The 26,524-nt window shown below is 60.7% G+C and overlaps 1 protein-coding gene across 22 annotated transcripts in view; it reads right to left on the reverse strand.

Moving 5' to 3' along the window:
• Positions 1-26,524, reverse strand: part of CACNA1G (calcium voltage-gated channel subunit alpha1 G) — a 62,803-nt gene that overhangs the window by 14,034 nt on the left and 22,245 nt on the right. For 5 of the 22 annotated variants that reach the window (XM_078437297.2, XM_081791247.1, XM_081791251.1 and 2 more), the window contains exons 10-26: positions 19,746-19,897; positions 18,871-19,056; positions 18,656-18,770; positions 18,400-18,555; positions 15,481-15,549; positions 13,905-13,989; positions 13,623-13,816; positions 12,420-12,851; positions 11,402-11,502; positions 11,089-11,212; positions 9,378-9,446; positions 9,043-9,227; positions 8,008-8,134; positions 6,352-6,477; positions 5,634-5,723; positions 4,870-5,083; positions 2,926-2,979 (exon numbers count right to left, since the gene is read on the reverse strand). In XM_078437297.2, coding sequence (XP_078293423.2) covers positions 2,926-2,979; positions 4,870-5,083; positions 5,634-5,723; positions 6,352-6,477; positions 8,008-8,134; positions 9,043-9,227; positions 9,378-9,446; positions 11,089-11,212; positions 11,402-11,502; positions 12,420-12,851; positions 13,623-13,816; positions 13,905-13,989; positions 15,481-15,549; positions 18,400-18,555; positions 18,656-18,770; positions 18,871-19,056; positions 19,746-19,897 — 2,479 coding nt within the window. The remainder of the gene's footprint in view (positions 1-2,925; positions 2,980-4,869; positions 5,084-5,633; positions 5,724-6,351; positions 6,478-8,007; positions 8,135-9,042; positions 9,228-9,377; positions 9,447-11,088; positions 11,213-11,401; positions 11,503-12,419; positions 12,852-13,622; positions 13,817-13,904; positions 13,990-15,480; positions 15,550-18,399; positions 18,556-18,655; positions 18,771-18,870; positions 19,057-19,745; positions 19,898-26,524) is intronic. The other 17 variants (XM_060646361.3, XM_060646364.3, XM_060646369.3 and 14 more) reach the window with 7 other exon arrangements.

Here is a 26,524-nt window from a genome sequence, read left to right on the forward strand (position 1 = left end):
GAGTCCCAGGGCCAATCTGATCAGCATGTCCTTGGTCAAACCCTTTGTTTTACAGAGGGAGAGAATGAGGTCCGGCACAAGTGGGTTGTCCACACATGGTGAGGCCGTGACGGAGCCAGGATCCGAACTCCCAGCCCCAATCCCTCGCCAGCTGCCTGGTGGGTTTAGACCTCGAAGAGTTTGCCCGAAGGCTCTCGCCGTTAGGCTTTGGATGATACCACCCCCTGCCTGAGCTCAGAGAAGTAGAGACCTCCTGGAAGAGCCCTGGGCAGGTCTGGTGCTCCAAGAGCTCCGGCCATAGCCCCTCTCCCTGCCCCCCACCAGTACGAGCTGCCTTAGGCGGAGAAAATGGCAGAGCTGGGCAGTAGGAGGAGGGCACCTCCAGGACTGCCCAGCCCCCAGCCGAGGGCAAGAGCCAGGAGAGGAGCAGGGACAGCACGGCTGTGAGTGAGGGCAGCAGGCGCAGGTAGTTAGTAGAGCCCGAGGCACAGCCAGGGCAGAGGGTTTGCAAGGAAGAGTGACAGGGAGTAGGTGGAAGGCAGGGGTTCCTCCCAGGGACACAGGCCCCCTAGGGCAGAGGCCACACCTTCAGCTGCTGTGGCCAGGCCTGATCACTGGGTCCCAGCGGAAGGAGAGAGGGTGAGTGGACGCAGGTGCCACAGGTGGCTGAGGGGAGCGGTCACCCGATCAGCCGGTGGCCCCAGTCCCTCCCTTCGCCTGGAAGCTGGGCTGGACCCAGGTGCCCGGTCAGGCCCATTCCCCTGATGATTGAGGACGCTTCCCTTCTGCCTTTCCCTGGGGTCTGGCTGGCCCCCTCCTCTGGGAGCAGCACAGAGCGAGAGCGGCGCTGGCCGGGAGGTGTGGTGCATGGGGGTTTGATTCCAGCTGCCCCAGACTAGGGGTATCACACAGTTGGCTAGACCAAGCACCGTCCCCTGGCAACTGATTGAAAATGCGGACGTTCAGGTCCTGCCCCAGACCGCTCCATGAGAATTTCTAGGGCGGTGCTCAAGCATCTGTGTTTTAGTACGTTCTCCAGGTGATTCTTACACGCACGGAAGTTTGAAAAGCTCTACCAGCGACCACACAGAACACCAGGTTTGGGAAAGAGGGATGGGGGGTGATCTGAGCCCCTATTAAGGGTCTCTGAGTCTTCATTACCAGCTGGAAAGGTAAGACACGCTATTGTCATCAGGGTATATGCCTGTAGGTGCCAACGGGCGCATGGCGGAATGTGACTGGAATGGGGTGCAGCGTGAAGGTAACAAAGGTATTGGGCATCGAATGGGTGTGTTGGGAGGAGCTCTGGGCCCAAGAGGGTCTGAGCGTGTTAATTCCTGGTGGAGAAGACTCTGTGGGCCAGCCCCAGGCCAGGACAGTGTTGGGGTAAATGTGTATGTGTGGACACTTCGGCCTGCAGGCCAGGTGACCCCGTAAGGGAAAACCTGTAGGGTACTTCCTCCCGCCCTCCCTCACCCCTAACACATCAGGAATTCGCAGTACAGCCTGACACAGAGACATGGGACCCAGGCAAATAGTTACGAATTGGCAAGAGCCTCCTGAGCGCCCAGACAGAGGCTCTCTCAATGACAAATACCATAGCTTGGCATCATGGGGACAGGAGACATCAACCCTCAAGGATGGCCTCCCAAAACAAGGCTCAGGGGGTCCCTGAGCCCCCACAGATCAGGTAGCCCAGCACCCAGAGGGCAGCGTCTGCCGGGGTCTGGCGTCTGGGGGAGCACAGAATAGTGGAGAAAGTCCCAGCCCAGCGGTTCCCAGCCTGAAGTCTCAAGTCCTCTGCAGCCTGAGAAGGCAGCCACATGGGGGTCCTTAACGTTCTTTTCAATATTTCCAAAAGCGTAAAAGAAATCATACATAGGCCTGTGTTAAGGCCCCATGGACTAATTTGATGGCAAAATGGTCTTTCTTTGCTACCGTTGAGTGTGAAACCCTCTGCAGCTCAGAAGCTCTGGTTAGCAATTAGATGTGCCTCTGATTAGTAAAAACAGCGAAAAAAAGTCATTACTGAAGGTGCTTGTAACTTCAAAGACAGTCTCTTAAAATGTGGGATCTGCTGGAGGACGTGATGAGGGGTGCCCTTGAGGACAAACAGGTTGGGAACCACCTGGGGAAGACATCAGAGGGTGTGACAAGGCCCCGCGGCCTGTCACAGGGTCTCCGAGCCTCTGACCCTCTGTCGAGGGCCCGTGTTGGGGGAGGCAGCGGCCAGAGGACCAGGGGAGGGAGAGCAGGACCAAAGCCATCCCGGCGGGGGCAGGTGGGGGGTGGGGCACGGCTCTCAAAGACAAAGACCCAATTCACTCCCAAATCTTTGGCTTTTAGGGGCCAGAAGCTTGTGGCCAACTCAGGCCTCAGATACCCCATCCTGCTGTTCGTAGGGATGACGTGGCCACCGCGATTACTTGACTCTTAATGAGTCTGTTCAATTATTCATCGTTACATTTTTAAAACAAATCCTTTCCCTCTCTGCTCCTCTCATCCTGCTTTGCTTGGATCAAAGTCTTCCCTTCAGACAAAAGGAGACGGGCGAGATTTGCAGCTCTAATAATCGAACGGTGTGACAGGGAGGAGGAGCGGGAGCGGGACCGGGCAGCAGGGGGCTGGGCGGCTCGGCCCTTGGAAGCCTTGCGGGAGAAGGAGGGTCCGCCACGAGGGGTCAGAGGAAGGGGCGTGCAAGGCCCTCAGCCCCCGGCCGGTGTAGCACAGGCCTATAGGATGACGCAGAGCCCGGCGGCGCCCCGGGGACCCTCACTCCCTCGCCCCAAGAGGATGGAATCAATGAGCCACGGAGGGGGGGGAAGCAAAGAGGACATCCCAGCACGCATGAGGCGGGCCTGGGGGCAGGTACAGCTTGACTGCCCCCGGGCCTCGCCCTGGAACCCACAACCCCAGACGCAGTACCTGGCGCCGCGCTGGAGGAGCTGCCGGAAGCATTTACATCGTCCAGCATTAGATCTAAAAGAACGAAACACGACATTGGTCACTGGCCGGACCAGCTGGGCTGGGCAGGGCCCCCTAGAAGCAGCTCGCTCCCCCTTGGCTCCAACCCTCACTCCGCCTATGAATGGGGTGTGCTGAGCATGGCTGGCTGGTCCTGAGTGTCCAGCCCCAAGCTCCGGGCCCAGGGCACTTGAGGAAGATGAGCAATCGGGCCAGCCCATAGGGGTCACAGGGGCAGAGGGCCGGAGGCACGGCGAGGGGCAGGCAGCCCATCATCAGAACAGACGTCCACTCCTACCCGTGACTCGGCCTCAGCACCACCTGAGATAGCTACAGACCCCAGAAGGGGAGCCAGCTGGTCAGGCAGGACCACAAGTGCCTCCTGCCAAAAGAATTCCATGTGCAGATGCCCTGCTGAGAAGGCAGACTGCAAGGAGGGGTGGGGCCGATGGAGCAGGGGTGGGAGCGTGGCTGCTGGGGGTGGTGTGCCAGCTCAGCCTCAGGCATCCACACGGAGAGCCCAGCGGGGGCCCTACCCCAGAGCTGAGCGAGGGGCCTGGGGCACGGGCGTTGAGGACGTGGGACGTGGAGAACCGTACCACCCACCGCTGCCCGGAGGCCAGTATCTCCTCGCCTCCGGTCCTGAGCAGCCCCCACCTCCCCTCGCACAGGGAGCTTTGGCTCTGTCCCTCCCCTGCCCGCCCCCCCCCCACACCCCCTCCCCTCGCTCCAGGTGTCCCTCCCAGGTAGCAGGAGATAGAGCCACGGGGAGAGTGGAGGGGGGGTGGCACCACAGCCCCTAACCCATTTGGTAGTACTCACATTTCAACAAACCAAAGGGAAAGCTCAGAGCACTGCACACATCTTACTGGCGTAAGGAAGGCGGTGTGTGAAAGGAAGGGTGCAGAGAAGGGAACCCCGCAGACCAAACAGAGACAGACACACAAAGGCTTAGAGAAACCCACACAGAAAGACACTCAGCGAGACGTGGGCAGTGACTGAGAGAGAGAGTCACAGAGATTACTGAGTACCAGACAGACGGACAGGAACCCTGCAGACAGGGAGACAGGTGCAGACACACCTGGAGAAACAAAGGGGCTCCCGCGCCCGTTACTTCTCTGGAATCCTTCCCGGAATCTGTGTCTTTCCCCTTAGTCTTGGCCCACCCCTGGCGTAAGAGCACGAGGAGGGATCGGATGGGGGCCTCCCCCAGCCCAAGCCAAGAGATGTTGGAGGTCACAGGTGAGGGGGCTGAGGGGTCGAAGGCTTAGAGTCCCTATAACTTCAGACCTTCCCTGAGCCAGGAGAGATTTTTCACGCCCCGCCCCCGCCCCAGGCTTGGCCCAAAAAAAAAAAAAAAAAAAAAAAGACAGCCAGGAAGCCAGGGACTTTTGTTGGAGATGAGGAGAGAGTGGGTCTGGGGTTCTCTCATGCTGCTTGTGCATTTGTAGTTTCTGCCGAGGCCTTGCTCAGCAGCTACAGACACTAGGCAGGCACAGGGTCAAGGTGCTCGCTCCCCAACCTTGGAGCAGACCCATCTGGCACCTGGGCCAATCCCTGGGTCTCTGGGCGAGCGACAAAGTAGGGTGATCCTTATCCTGCAAGGCTCCCCTGAGGGACGAGCTGGCAGAGGTCATGCATCAGCTTCGACCTGGCATCTCGTCTGAGGAGTACGATGCTGAGACCTGGGGAGCCCCCCAGGGTGGGGGGTTGCTCCCCTCCCCCACGGGGCCGAATTGGTCTGCTTCATGCGTGCTCTAAAGGCTGACATGCTCTTGAGGGGAAGGAGGTGAGGAGGGGGCGGTGGGAGCATCTTCTCCCTGCCCCCAGCCCCAGCCCCTGGTCCCCTGCAGTCACAAGGCCAAGGTCAAGCACGACTCAGAGAGATGTGGAAAGACTACCGACCAGCCATCTGCTTCTCCTTACTCCTTCTCTTTTTCTCCAGTCTCCGCAGACGCTTCTCCTCCCGCCGCCGGGCCTCCTCCTCCTCCTGGTGCTGCCGACACTTGTGGAAATTCTCCACCACCACGCCCACAAACATGTTCAGGACAAAGAAGGCCACAATGAGCAGGAACGAGATGAAGTATAGCAGCATCCAGGGGTTGTGGTTCATGATGGGCTGGTGGGGATCAGGAAGGACAGGTGGAGGCATCAGGCAGGGATACGTCAGACCTGACTGTCTCAGGTGCCACCCCACAGCCCGGGTTCCTTAAGACAAGGTCTGCAAACTTGGTTAGCTACAGGGCCCCAGCAGGTGCTGCGAATGAATGGGAGGGGTGGGGACTGTGGCAAAGTAGAGAGTAGATGTTCTACCCCAAAGAGGCACCGGCTGCTCGGTTCCAGGTTAACTCCTGCCCTGAGGCAGTGCAAGCCCTATGTTCCCAGATCTCCAGACTTCTGAGCAGGCCCAACTCTGGATTTTCACATGAAATCCACCAATTTTTAAATGTTTGCTACTAATTCAAAGAAGTGTAAACATGTTGCAATACAATACAACACGCCCAGATATGGCCCTCAGGCTACTGGTCAAATCCTCAGCTAATGGGGTGATGCCTCTTTGATGGAATTTGCCAATCAGCCTTGCCCTCTTTCTGTCCCGTGCCTGCATCCCATCATGCCTTGTTGAGTGACCCGAGCCCAAAGATGGATCCTGCCCACCTCAGCCCTACCTGTTGGTCCACACCCACGGCATCCAGCCCGTCGTACATGATGTCCACCCAGCCATCTTTGGAGGCCAGCACGAACAGGGACATCAGGGCCTTGGGGCGGGGCGGGGGGGGGGGGAGGAGAAACCACGTGAAACCTAAGATGTATGGCTAAACCACCCACCACCTGTCCCCAAAGCACCTCATGGCAGCAGCTCAGGGGACCCTAGCCTTTCAGAGGTCAGGCCTAATCACACTCTGGGCCCTAGAAGAATTCTCTGTCCCGGGGCTCCATGGCTGGTATGAAGCCAAAGAAGCCATGGAAGACGATCAAGCCCTCTGACCTCAGCCAGGAGGAGCCAGAGACACCAGAGCCCTGGAAAATCCAGAGAGCAAAACCAGGCTGGGTCTGGGAAACAAACCAGCAAGAGGGAGTGAGCCATTTCATTTTCGACATTTCTCCATTTTTCCAAATATGGAGTAAGCAAAGGCAGTATCTCGAGAATATAGATGTGGCCGGTCCCATGCTCAGCAAATCCACACATCATTTCATCGCACCCTTAACGACAAACCCCCGAAGAAATACCATTATGTCCCATTAGCCAGTTGATGAAGCTGAGGCCCTGGCAAGTCAGTTGCCCTGCGTGCATCACTACGCATGCGCCCGTGTCCCCTCCAGACTCCTGCTACTACCCCTGCCCCCACCCCCACCCCCACGCCCACCCCGGAGCACGGAGCTCACCTGGCCGAGGTTGTCAAAGTTGTACTTGTGCCGGACCCACCGGTAACTGGCCTCAGCACAGTCCGATTTGTTGGTGATGTTCCTGGTGTCCTCGCCCTGGCACACGAAGAACTTCCCTTTGAAGAGCTGGGCACAAACATCCCCAGAGACAGAGCGAAGTGAGCTGTGGCCATGAGAACTCACCAGCCCTTCCTCCCCCACACAAGCCCCGGGGCCAAAGAGCTCTGGGCACACCCTGAGTGAGGACAGGGTGCTCAACCAAGTCAGGGAGACACTGACAGAAGCCTCCCCCGCAGGCGCCCCTTCCTCTGGGCTCCTGGGAGCAGAGGCCTTAGAGGAGAAAAGGTCATCGGGGCAGGTGCTGAGGAAGGCTGGCAGGAGGGGAATAGTTATTTATTTTCTACAAAGGGTGAAGCCAGGGGTTTTCCAAGAGGGGTCCGTGGACCAGCAAACAGCAGCGGCTGGGAACACGCTAGGAATGCAGATTCTCAGGCCCACCCCAGACCCGCTGAACCAGATACTCTGGGGGAGGGGGCCTGGTTTAATGGTGGGGGCAGGCTAGGTATTATAGACTCCACTTTACAGATGAGGAACACTGAGGCTCAGAGGAGTAAATTCACTCACTAAGGTTGAATGTAGGTGGCAGAAAGGGGGCTTGAACGCAGGTATTTCTGACTGGAAAGCTCACCCTCACTCCAGAACACATCTGGCTATGACTGTGGGTGGGCAAGGGATGGGAGGGTCAGGAGGACCAGGGGGTCTGGGCAAGCCACTCAGGATGGACCTACATCCACTGGAAAAGCCCAGGACCGGGCTCACGAGGGTTGCCTCTGCTCACCCAGGCCGGCTGGAAGCGAGGGAAGGGGAAGGGGCACCACACAGCTTTGGTGAGTGTACCCCAGCCCGGTCCCTGGGGCTAGAGAATTCTAGGAAACCGGGAACAGCCCTCTCCCCGGGGCAAAGAGGACACTCCAGGAAGCCAAAGGACAGGAATGGGGGGTGGGGGGCGGTAGCCACCCAGGAGTTCCCCTGCTTGCCCCGACAGCCAGCTGTCTACCCTAAAGCCGAAACAGCTGGAGCCAGGGGGTTCTGGAAGACTGGGGTGGAGGCAAAGCCAGTTTCCTCCCTGGGCCGGAGGCCAAGTTTCCCCCAGCAGCCCCCACTTCCTGCCTCGTCTGGGGTCTGCACCCTCCTGCCTGCCAGCTCACCGCCGCTAACCTGGCCCAGCTGTCTGGGCCCTGGATCCCCAGGCCTGGCCTGCGGCCCACTCGGCTCAAGCAGGGAAGGAGGGGAGGGGATCCCGGAGCAGACTGGGCCAGGACAGCGTCTGCGCTCCAGAGTGCGGCGTGTGAGGGGGGCAGGGGGGGGCGGCAAGGGCAGTGCTCCAGCTACCACAGGTCAGCAGCCTCTCTGAGGCCCTCATCCCTTTGGGAACCTCTTCTAGGCTCCTAGTTTTCTGCAAAAACGCCCAGGAGGCAAAGGGGCCTGAGGCCTAGGGCCTCGAGGGAAGTGTCCCTGTTTTTTCCTTTCTGGAATAAAGATGGCAGCTGCAGCTCGAGTCTCAGCTGCTTGGAGTCTCAGACTCGGAGTCTTCCTCCAAGAGGAAGGCCACTCCTCAGGTTCCCACTGACACCTGGCCCCCAGACCCCCACAAACCTGCACCCCCAGGATGCCAAAGATGATGAAGAAGGCACAACAGATGACCACGATGTTGCCAATGGGCTTCAGCGAGGACATCAGCGTTTCCACTACCAGCTTCAGCCCCTGGGCCCGGCTAATGACCCTGGGGAGGGGGGGGGGGAATAAGACGGGTTCCCTCAGCTCCGATGCTCCCTTGTCCCTTGCCCCGCTGCTCCCCCACCCCCACCCCCCATCTGGGCTCACGGGTCCCCCATCTTGGACTCTGGCTTCCTGGGCAGTTCTCTTTTCGCAAGATCCCCGCCATGGGGACTCCCACCTCTAATGTCTCAAAACAGGATGCAGACACCCCCACCTCCCCCATCTTCCCTTCCACTCCCAGATCTCCAAGCATCACCTGATGGGGCTGGGGAGGGGACTCAACCCAAGGGAGGTGTTACCCAGGGATGCAGTGTGTCGTGGGGACAGGGAGGTTGACTTGCCGGGATCATGGAGGGTGCACGCAAGGAGGGGAAGGGGGTGGGAGGTGGATTATCACAGCCAGGGAGGCATCACTAGTCTGTCAGTACGGTCCGCGTCCATGGAAAGTTCTGACAGCGGGGTGGAGGGTGATTGAGGGAGGGTTTCCTGAGAAAGCAGATCCCCTGCTAGAGGCGTTACCTGCTGGGTGGTCCCTGAGAGGCGTGTGAAGGTGTGTGAAGGGGGGGGAAGGAGTCTGTTACCTCACCGGGAAGGATGGTCATCCCTGACGTTACCACCCCAGGCACAGCTCCAGCTGAAGGATACGAGGGCCCTGCCTGTGGCCTCTTATATTGTGCCCAGCACAAGGTCAGGGGCATGGTAGCCCTGAGCAGTATGTCACGTGGGGAGTATGTCATGTGGAGGGGGCGTGCCCAAGGGGGGGGGGGAACTCCTGGGGCCATGGTTTGAGCCCAGTGGTGACACGGTTCCCCGTGAGGGGTCAGAGGCAGGGAGCAGGGGCACTTGGGGCTCTCGCTCCGTCAGGGAGTTGTTGGAGGCGTCCCTGAGGAGGACGCACGGCCGGGGGCTCACCTGAGTGGGCGCAGGGTCCGCAGCAGCCTCAGCACCCTCAACATGCCCAGGATCTTGGTGCCGCTGTCGGAGACCATGGATACCAGGATGTCGATGATGGAGATGAGCACCAGGAGCCCGTCGAGAACGTTCCAGCTGCTACGCAGGTACGCCTGCTCCCCGAAGCACCAGCCCAGCGCTACCACCTGGGGACGCCCGCTGCATCACTGTGGCCGCCGCCTCCCTGCGGTCCCCAGGCCTGCCCTCTGATTGTGGTCAATCTCTCCAATCCCCTCCCACCACCAACCCGGCCCTGAAAACCAGACAGCCCCGGAGCAACACCGACCCCCCATCACCTTCACGGTCATCTCTGCCAGAAAGACTGCGGTAAAGATGTAATTGGAGAGGGTCAGGAAGATGCGTTCCTGCAAGAGACAGCAGGCGGGTGTTGCCCACTAGGACCTCCTTTCGTGAGCCAGGGCTGCTCTGCACACAGAAGCCAGGAACTGCCTCCGACGTTTGATTCAGGACAATGACTCCCACCTTCCCCAACAAGGCAGACAATCTCCTCTTCCCAGAATCCTCCTCCCTCTCTCTGTCTCTCTGTCTCTGTCTCTGTCTCTCTCTCTCTCACACATACACACACAGAGCCAGTGCCAGGCCCCCTGACTCTCAGCTCTGGACAGTCTCACCCCTGCCCTGGAACAGCACTGCCTCCCACCCCCGCCCCCCGAATGGCCTGGAAGGGGAAACGTTCCCCCAACAATTCTCATCTGAGCCCCATATCTCAGGCCTATCCTGATTCCCTTCTTAAAACTGGGGCAGGGTTTACCTTGATCTCTGACCCCCCTCATCCTACTCTCCGCCCTTCTGCCTGCACTTGTTTTCCTGCTGTGTGGCCCAGAAATGGAGCCACAGGGCAAGCGAGGCTGTACATCCCTGAAGGCGACCCATGTCCCCTGATATCTATAGGCTGAGTCCCTCCCTGGGTGGCCGAGAGAGGGCTGGAGAGGCCTGGAGAGGCAGCGCGCAGAGCATGAGAGTCAGGGAGAGCAAGAAACAGAGAAAGGGAAAGAGAGAAGCGGGGAAGCAGGGGAGGAACTGAGGGGAAGATGTGGTGACAATGACAGAGGGCCCTGCAGCGAGACCTTGGGCAGAAGGCCGACCAGGGGCCTATGTGACCAGCTGCCCTCGCTCCACCCTGCACGAGCCCCAGGGGTGGGGATCTCCTCACCCACCTATTTCAGGCCTGCCCTCCATTCAAAAGGGTCTCTCCCTCCCCACCCGGGCCTGGCTGGAGCCCACCCTAATGAAAAACAAAGCACAGCAACACCGAAATCTGAACGGCGGTGTGGGAGGCGGTGGGGAGGGGTGGGGGGGCCACTCCAAGCAAGTGCGGCAAGATGTCATGAGGGGCCACCGTTGTCTGGGGCGGGGACTATGATGCCCGGGTGGGGGGGAGACAGCTGCCAGAACAACTTGCACCCATTCTGAAGAGGTCAGGCCCCTGGGAGCAGGTCCAGATACGCAGGCCTCTGGCCCTTCTTCTCCTTCGGAGCGGGCCTAGCAGGTTCACAGCCAAGCAGAAGTGACCAATGTCCCCCCTGAAAACCTACGTGTTTGTGATCTGGCCGGACCCAGAGGAGCAAAGGGCAGCTCCCTCTCCCCTACTCTGCACTGCCCATGGGGGAGGCTGGGCAGGACGTCTCCCCCAGCAGCGCACAGGTCGTGGGCAAAACCGAGCCCCTTTGCAGGAAGCAGGGGAAGCAAGACACTCAGCCCCGCCGGGGCCAGTCTGCTGCTCCCATCACGCTGACACTCGCCGACTCACACCCAGCTGGGCCCCACAAGTGCCTGGCTCATGAGAACGTGCTGTCTGCAAATAGCCAGGATGCAACGGGGCTCACTTTTCACCCAGGTAAGGAGCAGGGCCCCACTCCCCGAGCTGGGCTGGTGCATCACAGGAGGGAAATGGAGGCAGAGGCAGGAGAAGGACACAGGAGGCAAGCCTGGGTACCAGTTGCAAGGGAAGCCTACAGCCACCAAGTTTAGTCTTTGGTGACTCACAGCGCTGTGGGGGTCGATCTTGGGACGCTCCATGGCGATGGTGATGCAGTTGAGGAAGATGATGACAAGGACCACATGGTCGAACATCTTGTGGGTGATGATTCGGTGACAGAAGAGGCGGAACCTGTTCGGAGACGAGCAAAGGCTGGGCAGGAGGCAGGCTGGGCAGCGGGGCGCGGCCTTGCCTCCTCGGGGCCCTCCCAGCCCGAGGCCCCTCTCTCACGTGCCCTCAGGCCAGGACACTTCTAGCGTCCCCCAGGGTGGTGTCGCGGGATAGTTCCCCAGGAGGAGAGGTCAGGGATCCCCTGCTCACCTTGACTGAGGAGAGAAGACATAGGCGGACCAGGAGTCTCGCTCCCGGCAGCAGGCGGGCAGCCGGGCTCGGATCCACACTCTCATCCGCTCCCCTCTGCTCTGTAGAAGGACCACAGGACTGGTGTGCGGGGCCGGGACCCTCAAGTTCCCCACGCCCTACCCCTTGTCTGCAGCAACATGGCCTCCACTCCCTGCCCAGCCCTTCACACTGGGCCCAGTCCTCAGCCCCGCTTCTCTTCCTTTATTCCTCAGACCCCCAGTCTCCCTCTAAGCCCCCTCTGGTCCCCTGAGCATGCCTCGCTCCGTGCATCTCCTGTCTCCTCCCCTGCACGCCCCCCTCCCCCCAGGCTCTCTGCGCTTATGTCTCTGCCTCCAGCCTCCAGCCCAGCCCCGAAGGCCCTCCCTGCTTCCCTCCCCGCTGGGCTTGGGAGCTGCATCAATTATCAAACATTGTACCCATCACAGCTGTCTGTTCAAAGACACACCTGGCGGGAGGAGACCCTGGCCCCTTCTCCTCACGCGCTAACCCTGAGGTCCTAGATCCACGTGCCCATCCCCCAGGGTTAGAGGTGGTGGTGGTGTGGAGGCCAGGGGAGGGGTGAATGGGTAAGGATGGGCGGGCGTGAAGTCAAGACTTGTGATAAGGTCGAGATGAGAGAGGGGGAGACAGGGGAGGGCATCAGTTTGGAGGGATGAGTTATGGGTATTTCTGAGTCACTGGGGGAGGGCCATGAAAGATTCATACGCATCTGCCCGAAACCATTCATATCCACCAAGGACCGCAGCCCCGCATGTGACGAGGATCTGGGGTTCGGCAGGGCGGGCATAGGGAGAAAAAAGGGGCTGTTTGGAGCTCCGCTTCAGGGCCGGCACCCCTTGAGACCCCTCGGGCGCGACGGTAACTCCCTGAATGCCACGGAACCGGGAGCGGGGCGTCCAGCCCAGCGCCAGGTCAGGCATTGTCCCCCTCGCTCAAGGTCAGGTGTGAGAAGTCACCGCGCCCGCAGGGGCCTCACCAGGTTGCCCTCGTCGTCGCCATCGTCCCCATCCAGTGGGGGGGCGTCGGGCCGCTGGGCCCGGGCCAGGCGCCCCGAGGCCGACTTGCCATTGCAGTCCTGGTGCTCGGAGGCCGAGCTGCGGCCACTGGCTGTGCGGTGCAGCCCGGGCACCTGCAGCGTGTCCGGCAGGTCAAAGGAGCTCTTGGCCTCCCGCTCCAGGGAGCCCCTGTGGCGACGGTCGCTGCCCGCCGGGCTGGCTCTCTCCTCTTCCGAGCTCTCGTCCTCGTCCTGGCTCTCCCGGCCCTCGCCCGACAGCAGGGAGCGCCGTTCCCCACTCGGGCTCCTTCGCTTCAGGCTGGGGGCTCGGCCCAGGCTGTTCCGGCTGGAGCGCCTGCTGGTCCAGCTGCTTGCCGCGCTCCAGGGGCTGTGCGGAGAGCTGCGGGCGCTCGGCTGGGGGTGGGGGTGAGCCAGGGAGAGGGCGGTCTCAACCAGGACCCCGCAGCCCTGCACCCCACCCCCCACAGGCACCCTGTCTCCTGTGAGCCTCCTCGGCGCCGTATCAGGAGTCGAGGTGTAAGCGGGAGCCGTGGACCAGATGCCTGGGTTCAGATTACTCACTCCCACCAGCTGGGTGACCCTGGGCAAGTGACTAAACCTCTCTGTGCCTCAGTTCCTCATCTGGAGAAGAGCTACGACACGAGTACCTATTCCTCATGTAGCTGACTGGCCGTATAAAGTGACGGCAGGCGCGCGGGCCCCGACGCCGACTCCTGGATTAAACTTCTGGCTCTGTCACCGGCTCACTGCCGAGCTTCCCACCAATCAGTTTGGCAAGCTAAGACCCGGGGCCCCATCTGTCAAGTGGGGATAATAATGAGACCTACCTCATGGGGCTGCTCTGGTACAGAATCAGTAACTGCACGGGGTTTGCTATTATGATGAAGTATTAAGGAGAGAAGGACCTCCCCTATCTTATAGCAGAGGCTCAGAGGTTGAGTTTCACCCAAGGGCAGTTAAGGAACACAAGAATAGGATTAGAACACTGCTCTTTCTCCCCCCAAGGCCAGAGCTCTGCACCTGCCTGCATTACTAGCCCTACTGACCTCCCGGGGGCTTGTCCAACCTAGGGATCAGAGGCCTTGGGCCTCTCCGCCCCCATCCTCTCTTCCCTCCTGACCTCTGCGCACGTCCCACCGTAGGGCACCCGTGTGCACCCCATACCGGTGACTTCATCTCATGGGCCGCCCCTGGCTCAGCAGACCCGCTGCTGCTGGTGCGGCGGGAGGCGGGGCCCAGCGCCTCGGCCAGGCCGGTGCTGGAACTCTTGGGGAGCGACATGGGTGTGGCGGCCGTGTGGATGATAAGAGGCGGCAGCAGGTTCTTCCGCAGCTCCGGGTGCTCTCCCAGGGACACCACTGCCGGGGGAGTGAGAGAAGGAGAGACCCTGAGTCCACTCAAGGCTGGCCCAGGGCCAGGGCCCGCACCCCCAGGATAGATACTCACAGGCCAGGCGCTTCTTCCTGTCCCCGTCACCATCCAGGCTGGGTGAGAAGAAATCGGGCTCTGACTCGGACTTGGTGGCATCTCCCTAGGGTGGGGGTGGGGGGGGGGCAGCAGGCCATTAGAGACCTGGCCCGGCAGGGGCTAGTGGGCTGGACTGAGGCCTCCCTGTCTCCACAAGCATACACCACATATAGGCTATGGGAACCAGCAACCACGGCACGAGGCATGCACTGGCACAGGCCACACCATCCAGGCGTGGGGCCCAGAGCTCCCCAGGGCCCCCGACACCTCTGCCTCCCACCTGCCACACCTCAGAGAAGGCCACGGCTAACCCCATAGCCCACGGCACAACCAGCCTGGCGGGGACTGGCTCCGGGAAGGGCTGAGGGGAGAGGGGAACAGCCGGGCAGGCGGGTGGGCGGGTGGCATAGGCCAAAGGGAGCTGGGGACCTGAGTGAAATGGTCACTAGAGCCTAAATTCCCAAGGCCATTTGTGCCCTCTGCTTTCCCTCCATGGCTGCCCTCCCCTGAGCCGCAGACCTGAGGACCCCAGAAGGAAATTGAAAGACCCCAGACAGAGCAGCTCAGCCCAAGGAGAACACTTCAGGCCCTCTGCTTCTTCCCCTCGTCTTTCCCAAGACCCCACCCCGTCCCCTGGCCCCATTTTTACCTCTGTCCCTGTCTCTGGGGTACTTTTTTCTTCCTTCTTAGCAGGTCAGTGGGTTCCCCAGTAATTACACACTTCTCCTTAAGAAGTTATTAAGAAATACTTGATTGCTACTTTTGATAAGGGCATAAATATTGCGTAATTGGCATCTCAGGGGATCATTTTCATTAACTCAGTTTACATCCCTAACGAGGCCTTTAATTATCGAGTGGGATCTCCAGGGGGCCGCTCGGGATGCACAGCACTGTGGGGTCCCGCGGGAACCCCGGCCTTGGCCCGAATTCCAGGGCCAGAGCAGGAAACAGTGGAGCACGGGCTCGGTGTGGAGGCCAGAGTGGGGGCAGGCCCCCAAATGCCTGCTGGACCTCCCAGGTGGCCAGGGGGCCAGAGACTCGGAAGTGGGTTTAAAAATCTGGGACCTTCTGGCAAGAGGCACCCCACCCTCACATCCTCCAAAGACTTGTCCTGAGCTGAGGCAGCTTGTGGGGGTCTCCAATAGGGGCTCAGGGCAAGGGGGAGGGGAGAGAGATGGGGAAGCGCAGTCTGCGGCCATGATCCCGAGACTTGGACTCCTCGGGGACCTCAGTGTAGGCACCCACACGCGGTGGACCACACACGTGCACACAGAGATTCTAAGTCCCTTCCTTCTCCCGCCCCTCTACTGGTCCAGCGGGGGACGGGAACAGTGCCCTTGGCAGGGTGGTGGGGGCAGAGGCAAGGAGGCCCCTCCTCTCCATGTCCTCAGGGGGAAGGGACTTAAAATCGAAGCAAACCTCACGACACCAATGACCACCACAGCTACCACAGTTGCACAGCGGCTGAGCGTGAACACGAGCACAGAGACACGGAGGTGGAGGGGGCACAGGGCACGGGGAGCGGGGGCATGCCGACTCATGATCGCGTACCTACCCCCTGGGAGTCGACAGGCAGCTGAATACAGCTTAACTGTCCACTCGCATCTTCCCGTTTGCTGATTTCCTACAGGGAGACGGGGAGGCAGGGGACGGGCGCTGGTCACAGGTGCTCGGGCTTTCAAACATCAGCAGTGTCAAAAGAGGACGAAGAAAAGGATGGCACAAACCCAACAGGGGTGGAAGGGGGACGAGACACTGGGGGTAGGGGAGGAGGAGAAAGGGGACAGACGGCCTTCCAGAATTCAACCACAGGCCCTCGGGCCCGAATGAATCTGAAGGGTGAGGGCAGAGGCCATGAAGGTGGGGGAAAAGGGCAGGCAAGGAGATCGAGCCCCCCAGTAATCCTAATAATGACAGCTACGATGCACAAGGGGCATGCCAGCCGCCCGGAAACTGCTTTAGTCACACCAGCTCGCCTCTCGCAAGGCGGGAAGGAAGTCACTCGTGTCACCATAAAGGAGGCAGCTGAGGTTTGGAGAAGCTAAGACAGCTGTCCCCAGGCACGCAGAGAGTCAGAGGTCCACCTGGGCCTTGCACCTGAGTCTCCAGCTCACCTTGTACTGGCCCCGCACTGGCAGCGGGCTTGGGGATGGGCAGGGAGGCGGGGAAGGAGGAGGGCATGAGCCAGAGGCCGGGAGGAGGCTGCGGGCCGGGAGCTGCAGCGGGGCTCCCCACTCCCATACGCCCAGCCTGCGTCCCCCAGAATCAGACCGGGTCCAGCTGCTCCCACTGGGATGGGATGTGACAAGTAACACTGGGATGACAGCTATGATGTTGTTTAATACCAATTAATGGCCTCACACAGGGCCTGCTGTCTGCTCATTTAATTAAGTGTGTGCATGACAAATACACAGGGATTCAGGATGCTGCCCCCTGCACGTCGGCAAATGGGCAGCCGAGCCAGCCCCGTCTCCCGGGCCTCCTCCCTCTGACCTCTTGGCAAGGTGGCCAGGCCAGCTGGGGCTACCCTGGAGCCCTCCTGCTACTGACGACCAACAACTTCCTCGCAGAGGGGGGCTGCCTCTTTTGTAAAAGAGCGGGCCATCACAACAGCAACAACCAGCCTCTCCTCCCAGAATGTGGGGCTTCCTCAGAGCCACATGTGCAACACCCCCCCCCCCCCCGCCTTAAAACTCTGTACAAGACAGGGCAGGTGCTTCTGGAGGTATCCAGGTCACCGGCCTGGCTTGACCAGCCCTCCCCTCCCCCACCTAGGTGTTGGCCCACGACACGCAGGACAGTGGGCGGCTGGTCCAGCCCCTCCCGCGGGCACTTCAGGGCCAGGCTGCCGCCCACCCCCATGGAGGGGGGTTGATCTGGAAATCCTTTCTCCATCCCAGCCCCGACCTGAAGCATCAAACTCTGAGACTCTTGCCACTGGGCACCTGTGCCCTGCAGGTTGAGGCGGCCGTGGCCCCAGGCCCTAGCTGACCCCTCGGGCTGGGGCAGCCATAGGCCCCCGGCAAGGCCAGAGTGACCTGTCTTCCTTCCCAACAGCAGACATCGCCGCTGCCTAGCAACCAGGCCAGCTCAGCAGCATTCAATTTAACAAGGTGTTTGCTGAAAGGGCTGGCGGTGGGGAGGGGGCTGTCTGCACCGGGCACCTCCAGGGCTGCTGAGACGACGGAATGGCCAGCTGAGGGGAGGGGAATAGGCTCGGGGTGTTTTCCATATCCCCTGGAGGAGTTCCTCGGGGATTTTTCTGAGGACATCTTAGCCGCCAGGGGCAGTGGTTTGCAAGGGGCGGCGGGACCCCCGTCCCTGCTCAGCAGTTCTTCCCACCGGCTAAGAGCGGTGGGTGTCCACGGAGACCCTGGCTCTTACGGGAGCATGGTGTCACCCCTGAACTTTTCAGGCCCCGGGGAACCCCCAGTGAAGTGCCTCGTCCCTCGGCACAAGAGGCCCGGCCATCACCAGAGGCAGGGCTGGCCTCCCCCACCAGCTGCCCTCGCTGCCACCCAGTGGGAGGAAATGCGATAATGGATAAGTACAGAATGTGCACGGCCGGCAGGCAGCCGGAGAGGGCCGGTGTGGGACAGAGGCACCCGCACCCCACCAGCCCAGCCGGCCTACGGGGAACGGCCCTCCCTCGCGAAGGCTGGGAAAGAGTCGGAAAATAGATTTTTGTTTTTCCACCGTGTGCCGAGTATTTATAGACCAGGCCGCAGCGGGAGTTTCCATCCGGGTCACCCGGAGAGAACTGGACCAAGAGCTTCTCTGCGCCCAACCTGGAGCATTTCTAGGTTGGGTCAACCTGCCTGTAAAAGACGCCTGGACTGGAGGCTGGGCTGGGCCCAGAGCTCGGGGGACGGGCGGGGGGGAGCTGAGGGACAGGAACGATGTACGGCCCTCCAGGCAGGTGCTGAGCCCTGGCACAGCCAGGGCAGGATCGATGCAAATCAATATGAATGGATGACGCCGCCTGTGACGGAGGTGATGGAGCCTGGGCTGGAAATAGGACGCTCGTCTCTGCTACGCCTGCAGCTAATTGGGCTCATTTCTCACCCTGGGCAGCTTAGCCCTGCCTGGAACCTGGTGGCATCTTCATCAGTTTAGCCGGAGCTTGGATGATTTGCCCCCACCCCTCGGCTCAGAAGGGTCCCCTCTGGATGTCCCCGAGAGCACCCGCATTCGGGATCCAACTGGCACCGTGTGCCAACACTTATCCAGCTCTCTGAGGAAGAATCTGGCTGACCTTGATGCGGAAGCCCATTCAGGAGCTAGTGGGCCCAGGGATCCCCCACAACCGCCCTGTCTCCCCGGTGCTGAGGGGCTGCCCGAGACCCAGGACCTTCCACCCCAAGTCCCCCAGCCTGGCCTGATGGGCACTTTCTGCGAGACCTCCCCGGCCACCATGGCTCAAGCCAGGCAGCCGACTCCTCCCGGAACTGGACTGCTGTGGGCAGGGGGTTACCTCCGCCTGGAAGCCCTCCACCAGAATGGCGACGAGCAGATTAAAGAGCACGTAGTTGCCGAAGGTCATGAGGGCAATGAAATAAAGAGCAGCCCAGGACGACGTGGAGGCCATTCCATTGTAGAGTACCTTGTTCCAGTCCTCCTGGGTCAGGATCTGTGGGCAGAGGCTGGGGGTCAGGGCCTTCACCGGGGGTGCCCCGCCCCACCCTCCCCCCTCCCCCCCACCGTCCACCCCTGCCTGGTTACCCTGGCACCTGAAAGACGGTGACGATGGCCCAGAGCAGGGAGTCAAAATTCTTCCGGTCCGGCAGCGTGTCCCCGTCCCGCTCAGATGCAAATTTGCAGCCGAAGAGATGCATGCCCAGGATGCTGAAGACACAGGAGCCGGGAGATGGGGGGCAGGGGCGGGGGCACCCCCTGCCCCTCAGGCCCTCCTCCCAGCCGGCGCGGAGGCCGCCCCTGCCCTCACCTGAAGATGAAGATGAAGAGCATGAGCAGCATGCAGAAGGTGGCCACGTTGTCCATGGTCTTCATGAGCACCACCAGCTGTCGCTGCAGCGCCGGCAGGAAGCGCACCAGCTTCAGCACCCGCATCAGGCGGAAGGTCCGCAGCACCGACAGGCCACCCCCCTGCTGGCCCACGATCTCCCACACGCTGCAAGGAGGGCGGGGAGCCTGAGCCCCTGCGTGCTCGCCCTCCCGCCACCCCTCCCTCTGAGAGGGCCTGGAAAAGCTGGCCCAGTGCCAGGGCGCGGGGCACAGGCGGGAACCTCCGAGACGGGTGTAGGTGACAGCTCTGGCCCTCTCCACGCCCTCCTCTCTCCAGGCCGGAGATCACCTCCTGGCAGCGGACAGCCCTCTCCCACATTCCGGCCCATGCAACAGCGTCAAGTTAGGGAATATTTGCTTTGTTCCCTTCTAATGAAATCTAAAGCCGGTTCCAAAAAGAAATAAGGCAGTTCTCCTGGCCCAAGGCCTAGGGGGACGGAGCACTTTCCCAGGGTCTGGGAAACCCTAAAGCAAGTCGAGGGTGTCTGAGATGGTTTCCAAGCACTTTGCTGGCCGGGCCTCACACCCCCTTCAGCTCCTCTGCAAAGCCAGCTGCCCAGTCCTCACTCGCCCCAGGGCCCGCATGGGCTCAAGGGCAAGAAGCAGAAGTGGGGAGAGGAGACTGCACAGCGGGTTACCCCCCCCACCCCGCACTGCGGAAGTGGCAGGGCCTGCGGGGGTCAGTGGGGCCTGACTCCAGACCCCTCCACCCCAGAGGAACAGGCTGCCTGGCTTCTCATCCAAGCCACCCCACAGGCATTCCTCAGGCGACAGGCAGTGGAGGGGCCACCATACCTGATGACGACGATGACGCCATCGAAGATGTTGTAGGGGTTCTTGATGTAGCCAAAGGGACCATACACGAGCAGCTTCAGCAGCATCTCCAGGGCAAAGAGGCTGGTGAAGACGATGTTGCTGATTTCCAGGGCGTTGGTGAGCTCCTCGGGCTGGAGGGCAGGGTGGGGTATGAAGCAGCCGAGGCTCACCCCTGAGCCCCTCACCCCTGCCGTCCCTAGCGGAGGCCACCGGCAGAGAAGCAGCAGGAATAGCAAGGTGGGGGGTAGGCGGGGCGGGGGGCGGGCAGTGGTGATGCTGGATGGACTCTCCAGAGGAGGGCTCACCCCCAAACGGCCCATGAGGAAATGCACTCGGGGGCAGCTGCCACGCCAAATCTCAGCCCCGGGTCTCAGAGCCTGGGACCGCAGGCTCGCGGGAAGCCTGTATAATAGGTTCTGCCCACCGCCTGCGAGGAGGTCCGAGACCCTTCTTGTCCTGTGCTGCCCGGTCAGCTCAGCAGGCCGTGGCCAGCAGCGCAGTGAGGCTGGCCAATGTCACAGGGCGACCGCCAAGGCCTCACACGCATACCCAGACACACAGCCACACGCAAAGTCACACGTGCTCTACAATTACTCTGTGGATTTGGCAGCCTTCTCCCGGACAACTGTTGGCTAACGTTGCTTTCTTCCAGACACAGGCACACACGGCACACCCCCGCACACCGTGCACACAAACACACGAACGAGCACGCGCGCGCGCACGTACACCCGCAGGCACACGCAAACGTGCTGGTGGGCAGAAAGGAGGTGACCGAGCAGGTTGTCGCAGACGAGGAGGACCTGGGGCTGCCCCCTGAGACTGCGATGCCCGGGTTCATTGCCAGCCCATCCTGTCCACTCGCTGTGTGACCTTTAGCAAGATTCTCAACCTCTCTGGCCAAATGTAAAACATTGGCGGTAATCACTTTTATGCTTCCAGCCAGGGTCCGGGATTGGGATCGAGGACCCATCCTAGAGAGGTCGTCAGAAAATAATGAAAAACGTCTGCCACTCCAGCTCACTCGTCGCCTCCCTCCCTCCCTTCCGTCAAAATTAAGCATCTACTGTATGCCTAGCAATACATCAGGTATGAAAGGAGCCGCAAAAACATGCCGACTATTCTCCCTGCCTCCCGGGAGCCCAGAGTCTCTCTGGAAACAGGTCGTACACAAAACAGCTGAGTAACCACAAGAGGCCTTAGATACTTAGATGCCAAAATAAATTATCCCGACGGTAAATCCAAGAGTCCAGGGGAGAGACGGTGAGGGAGGAACTAAGGCTGGGAAAGCCTTAGTCAGGAAGCAGCGTTTGCAATGAGCTCTGAAGGGTAAGGTCTCTCCAGGGAAAGGGGCGCGGAAGGCGTCACAGGGCGAAGCACGAGGAATGAACCGTGTTTGGGGAGAAAGAGAGCGGCAGGGCTGAGCTGAGGGCTGGAGATGCAGGGTGAGGTATGATTGGCTCAGTGGAGCTCAATGCCTACCTAATGGGGTGTCTTGATCGCCCCAAAGCCTTCGTTTCAAAACAGCTCAAGAAGTTTCAGTTAAAATAAACAACCAGATGAAGCTCTCAGTCCATCAGACACCTCCCCCTGTTTACCCAGCTGCCTCCTCTGGCTGGCTGCCCAGGTAGGTCACCCAAGCACGGAAGCAGGCCTGGGCACCCACCAAATGTATCCTGACGGCCTGACTTTGTGTGGCCAGCCTGGGTAGGGGGTGGGGAGACCTGGAAGGAAGGGCCTTCTGGCTGGCAGGTGAGGGGTGTTTGGGGGTCAACAGCTACTCAGGAGGAGAGAAGCTCTCGGCCTATGCACGGATTCTTTCTGAAGGCAGGCCTGGGGGGCCGGGCCAGGGTCAGCAGGCAGGGCCGAGAGCCAGCCGTCCAGAGAGTGGGGGGCTGGTACAGGGCCGGTGTGGCAAAGAGCCCATTGGTCCAGTAGATCCCGAGCAAGTCCTTGCTCCCCAGACGGCAAATGGGGGCAGGAAAGGACACTGCCACCTGACCTAGTGAATGGGGTCACAGAGAGACAGGATCTTGGGCCCCTCCAGCATTAGCATAGTGCAGGTGGCGGGGAAGGGGTCATCGTCAGGACAGGTAAAGCTCGGGGCTCAGATCCCTCCTGACTAAGTGGATCCCCTCTCGGCATCCCGAGTCCAGTCTGCCAGGGACCAGGCTCAGTAAGCCTGCCTCCCTGTCACTCTGCCACCTGCCCAGCTGTCCAGCTGGATTGCATAAAGGTGATGGGTACAGGTGCAATGCCTTGAGGGTCCCCAGGCTCACCCTGCGTCTCACCTCATGCTATCCACATAACTGCCCTGGCACCCTCACTTCAGATAAGAGCCGAAAGGTCAAGAGATGGTGAATGACGGGTTCAAAGTCATGGGGCAGGGAGAATCAGGGAGTGGGACCCAATCCCATTTCATTCGGATTCTGATAACACGAGGCAGCAGTCAGGGGCCAAACCCACCCCAGGTGACAGCAAGGTGCCCGTGAATCCAGACACACTGAATTCATAACACGCCTTCTAAAGTCTACAAAACCATATTTCGCATGAACTTAATGTATGAATAAAGAACACGCTGATTCGAAGGCACAGCTGAGGTACAGCTTACAATGGGTGAATTTTATGGCATATACACGATACCTCAAAAAACACTGCCAAAAATAAAAATTAATAAACCTTTTTTTTAAAAAAAAGTGGCTGAAAGCACAGTAGCTTTTGGCCTCTTGCATCGACTCCATTAGTGAATCTTAAAAGTACGACCAGCACGGGGCATGTGGAGGGGGGTATTTCCAGAATTCCCTGATGTCATTCAAGGTGGGGTGCAATGGTCTATACCCGATGGCTCATGGCTCGTGGACACCTGCACACCGGCCGAGAGCCTCAATGGAAAGGTGGTACAGGGCTCCCCTGAGGTCCTGGTTGAGGGGAGCAGGCAGCAAAGGCTGGACCCCCCCCCTCCTCATGCCTCCAGGCAGCTGGACAGGAACAGCAGGTGAAAAGGAAAAGCCGGCACTGTCCCTCAGCCTGCCCTCTCTCTCCTGGGCAGTCTCACGGCACACACCCCCGGGCAATGCCTATTTGCTCCCAGGGCCCCGGAATCCCCCCGTGATCCATGGGAAAAGGCACTCCTCCCCAGACAGGTCAGCCCAAGTTACTAAATCGGAGGCTGGGAACGTTCTGCAAACACAGGCAGGACGCAGGACGAGGATACAGAGACACAATCTTAGCAACACGGTGGCCCCAGGGACCAGAGCCGTGATCACAGCCACTGCAGCTGCAAAGGGGCGGGGAGGGAGCCAACTTCTGCCAGTATCTCCCCGGGGCAGTGCGCTGGCTACCCCGTCCCTCCCAGGGTTTCATTTCCTCCCTGCCTCCTTAGATAGCCAGGGAAACTGAGGCTCCAAGAGGTGTGGTGACTTGGTGGAGGTCACACCGCTGGCTCAGGAAGCACCCCCCCCCCCCCCCCCCCCGCCACCAGGTGGGCACCAGCCCCTCTCCCGACTCTCTCCTGCTGCCAGGAAGTCCTTTCTCAGGTCTCAATCCTCCCTCAAGACGTCAAGGCCCAGCGGGGGGCTGCAGTGAGTTGAGGCCAGGCAGCCTCTCCCACACAGGGGCCCCGGGCTCTTCTTTGGGAAGATGTTAACTGCAAACGCCCCACCTCCTAACACTTCCCCTCCCCTCAGCCTGTCCCCTTGGAGCAAGTATAGCCCCCCCCCCACAAGCTCCCCAATACTTCTCGGCGCCAGGACTCCCCTGAAAGCACCAGGACTCACCTCCATCAGCCAACCCTTAACGGGACCACAGTGTGCAGAACACTGGTGATCAAAACATGGGGTGGAACCAGAGTGTGGGAGGCCGGCCAACCCTGAGACTTTCTGCCTGTGTGACCTTGGGCAGGTCCCTTAGCCCCTCTGATCCCCAGTGGCCTTCGCCGTTAAACAGGGTAGCATCACCTCATGGCAGAACTGCTCTGCAGAACAGAGGCGCTAAAGACCATGAAAACACCCGGCCCAGAGCCACGCTCAGGCAGCCCCGCGGGCACTGACGGTGGACGCGGGCCTCACACACGGCAGGATGGAATGCCTGCAAGGCCGCACGAAGCCCCACGCTGGGGGCAAACACCAGGAGCACCCCGGGAGCTCAAGCCCAGCTGAGGCCGGGGAGGAAGGGGCGGAAGGAGAACCCCGTGGAAGGCACCCCCAGCTGAGGGCGGCACGAGCAAAGATGCAGAGGAAGGAATGCATGGGGACAGGGACAGAGAATCAAGTGCTTCTCCGGGGTCAGAGCGGGGGAGGGGTCCGTGGAGGACATGGCTGCAAGGCTGGCAGGGCCCAGGCAGGATGGCCTTGAACTCTGTCCCACCACTGGGGCTGGACTCGCCTCTGCCCGCGATGCTGCCACTGGGGCTTCTGGGGGGAGGAAAGAGATGTGCAGAGCAGTGTATTAAGAAGATTAATCTGGCTGCGGTGGTGGCAGCATGCTGACGGCTTGGAGAGACAGAGAGACGGAGACCAATTAGGGGGATGCTGCAGAGGCCCAGGCAGGAGGCCCAGGAGCGGCTCCGGCACACGGGGACGGCGAGAGGAGTGGGCGAGCCAGGAGACAGCTGGGCAGAGGCTCGTACGAGTCACCCCAGCCCTGCCCCAGCGCCACCCCACCCCCATCTCCTCCGCTCCCAACAGCTCCACTGACCTGAAATCTCTGCTCCTTGGTTCACTTCACCTCTGCTTTTGACAGTCCTGCCCGCTGCACCCCCTCCCCCGACCCAGGATGGGGGAATCCAGGCAGGCCACAGCGATGGGGCAAGGGTCACTGGCATCTCTTGCCTCCTCCTCCTCCAAGGAGGGGTGTGGGAAGTCAGGAGCCACCTGGATGGCAGGTGGTTTCAAGCAAAGCCCATGGGCTTCACCATATCGATCACCACCTTGCCCTTCTCAGACCTCCGGGAGCTCTCCAGCTTGGAACTTTGCCTCTCTGGGCCAATCCCCTTGCGGCCCCTCATGCCCACTGGGCCCACTGCTGGGTGTCACTGTGCCCCAGAACCCCGTATCCAGGGGTGGCTCCAGCCCCTCCCCACAATCTCCTACCAGCACCCAGAAGTCACCTCCAGGAAACACACCAGCAAAGCAGGCACACGGCACTCACAGTGTGCTCCCAGCTGGGACACAGCCAAGCCAAAGCCCCTGAGACTCCAGATTCTGGAGCTGGGGCCCCTGCCCCTCACCTGCCAGGACACCCTCTCAGCCTGGAGCCCGGGGCGGACCATTTCAAGGCTGCCTTCCTGCCGCAGACCTCAGAGCGCCCCTGCCGGGCCGGCCCCAGTCCAGGTAAGACCCCACCCCCTCTGCTTCTGCTGCGGCCATCAAATTGTTGAGCGGTGCTGTCACGAGCCTGTGCTGACTGGACAGGGCAATGCCAGCTGGGGGCCTCACGGCAGCTCTGTACCTTCCCTCACCCTCCTCTGCTGCTGGGGCTCCGTCTCTCCCCACCTAGAGCTGTTCCAAACCTTCTCCCTCTCCTCGCCCCGCCTCTTCCCCACTCTCAGCCTGGCCTCTCCCCGCCCCCCCCCACCGGCTCCGCTCCCCTCCCCACAAACAGCTCTGTGACGCACAGCACAGCCGACTCTTCTCTCCTCCCCTCCTCCACCTGCACCTGCACCTCCCTCCACACACACCCCACGTCCCCAGGGCCCTGTTCACGTATCCCCTGTTCCCTCACTCCCCCAGTCTCCTTTCCTGGGCTCAGAGCAGAAACCCCCATGTGAGTGCAGGCCTAGTCCCCCCAAACCCCAGCTCTGTCTAGACTCTCTTCCAAATCCCTCTCTCAGGGGATGCCAGGACAGCACCAGGGCCTGCTGTCGGCCCCACCTGCCAGCGCCCGTGCCCCCTCCTGCCCTCCTAGGGCTCCTCTCCCGTCCCCTTTCTCTGCTCAGAGTTCAGTCAGAACCCACTCCCTCCTCTTGCCCCCCCAGCTCCCAACTCCCACCGCCGCAGCCCCCTCCCACCCGGCTGTCACTGGGGTGTGGACGACACTAAACAATCTCCCTCCAAGCCCTTGGCTCCTCACCCAGAGAGCCAACCTGCCTGATAGCGTTCCCGGGATGGCCGGCCTCCAGCTCAAATGCAGCGCTCCAAAACAAACCCTCCCACCCCCTCCATCAAACCTGCCCCTTCCCGGACGGCCAGCTCCATCACTCTCCAGAATTCTGTCTTGGCGCCTGGGAGTTATCTAGGATTCCTGTGGGCCCTCATCCCTCCAGCAGCAGGTGCCGGCCCCCGCCCCCTTGTCCTTTCCACCACCACCATACTTGGGGCCCTCGCTGCCTCTGGTCTGAAGGACAGAAATAGCCTCTGGGCCTCTCCCTCGACCCAGCCCGCACCCACTGGAATCTCTGGCTTCCTTCAACACAGCTGGGCTCACATCACTCCTGCTCAGACACCTCGGTGGGGGTGGGGGTGGGGGTGGGAGGCAACATGACTGTCCTCCGAGCGTCCCACGCCACCCTGTGCTCCTCCAGGCTAGGTTGCCAGATTTCCCCTCAATCCTTCCATCGAGGCCTCTCTGCACCAATCCCGCCTAGCTTTCAAGGACCCCTCTCAACCAGCCACCTCTTTTGTGAAGCCCTTCCAAGCCCCCCAGCTGGGTGTGAGCATCTCTCCTCTGTCCCCAGAAGCCTCCCTTACGACATTTGGCATAATCGTCCATGAAGCAGAACTTTTCGGCTAGAACCTAAATTTCTCCAGTGCTTCTGGTGCTTC

This window comes from Panthera onca, chromosome E1 (assembly GCF_046562875.1).
Source record: "Panthera onca isolate mPanOnc1 chromosome E1, mPanOnc1 haplotype 2, whole genome shotgun sequence".
NCBI lineage: Eukaryota > Metazoa > Chordata > Mammalia > Carnivora > Felidae > Panthera > Panthera onca.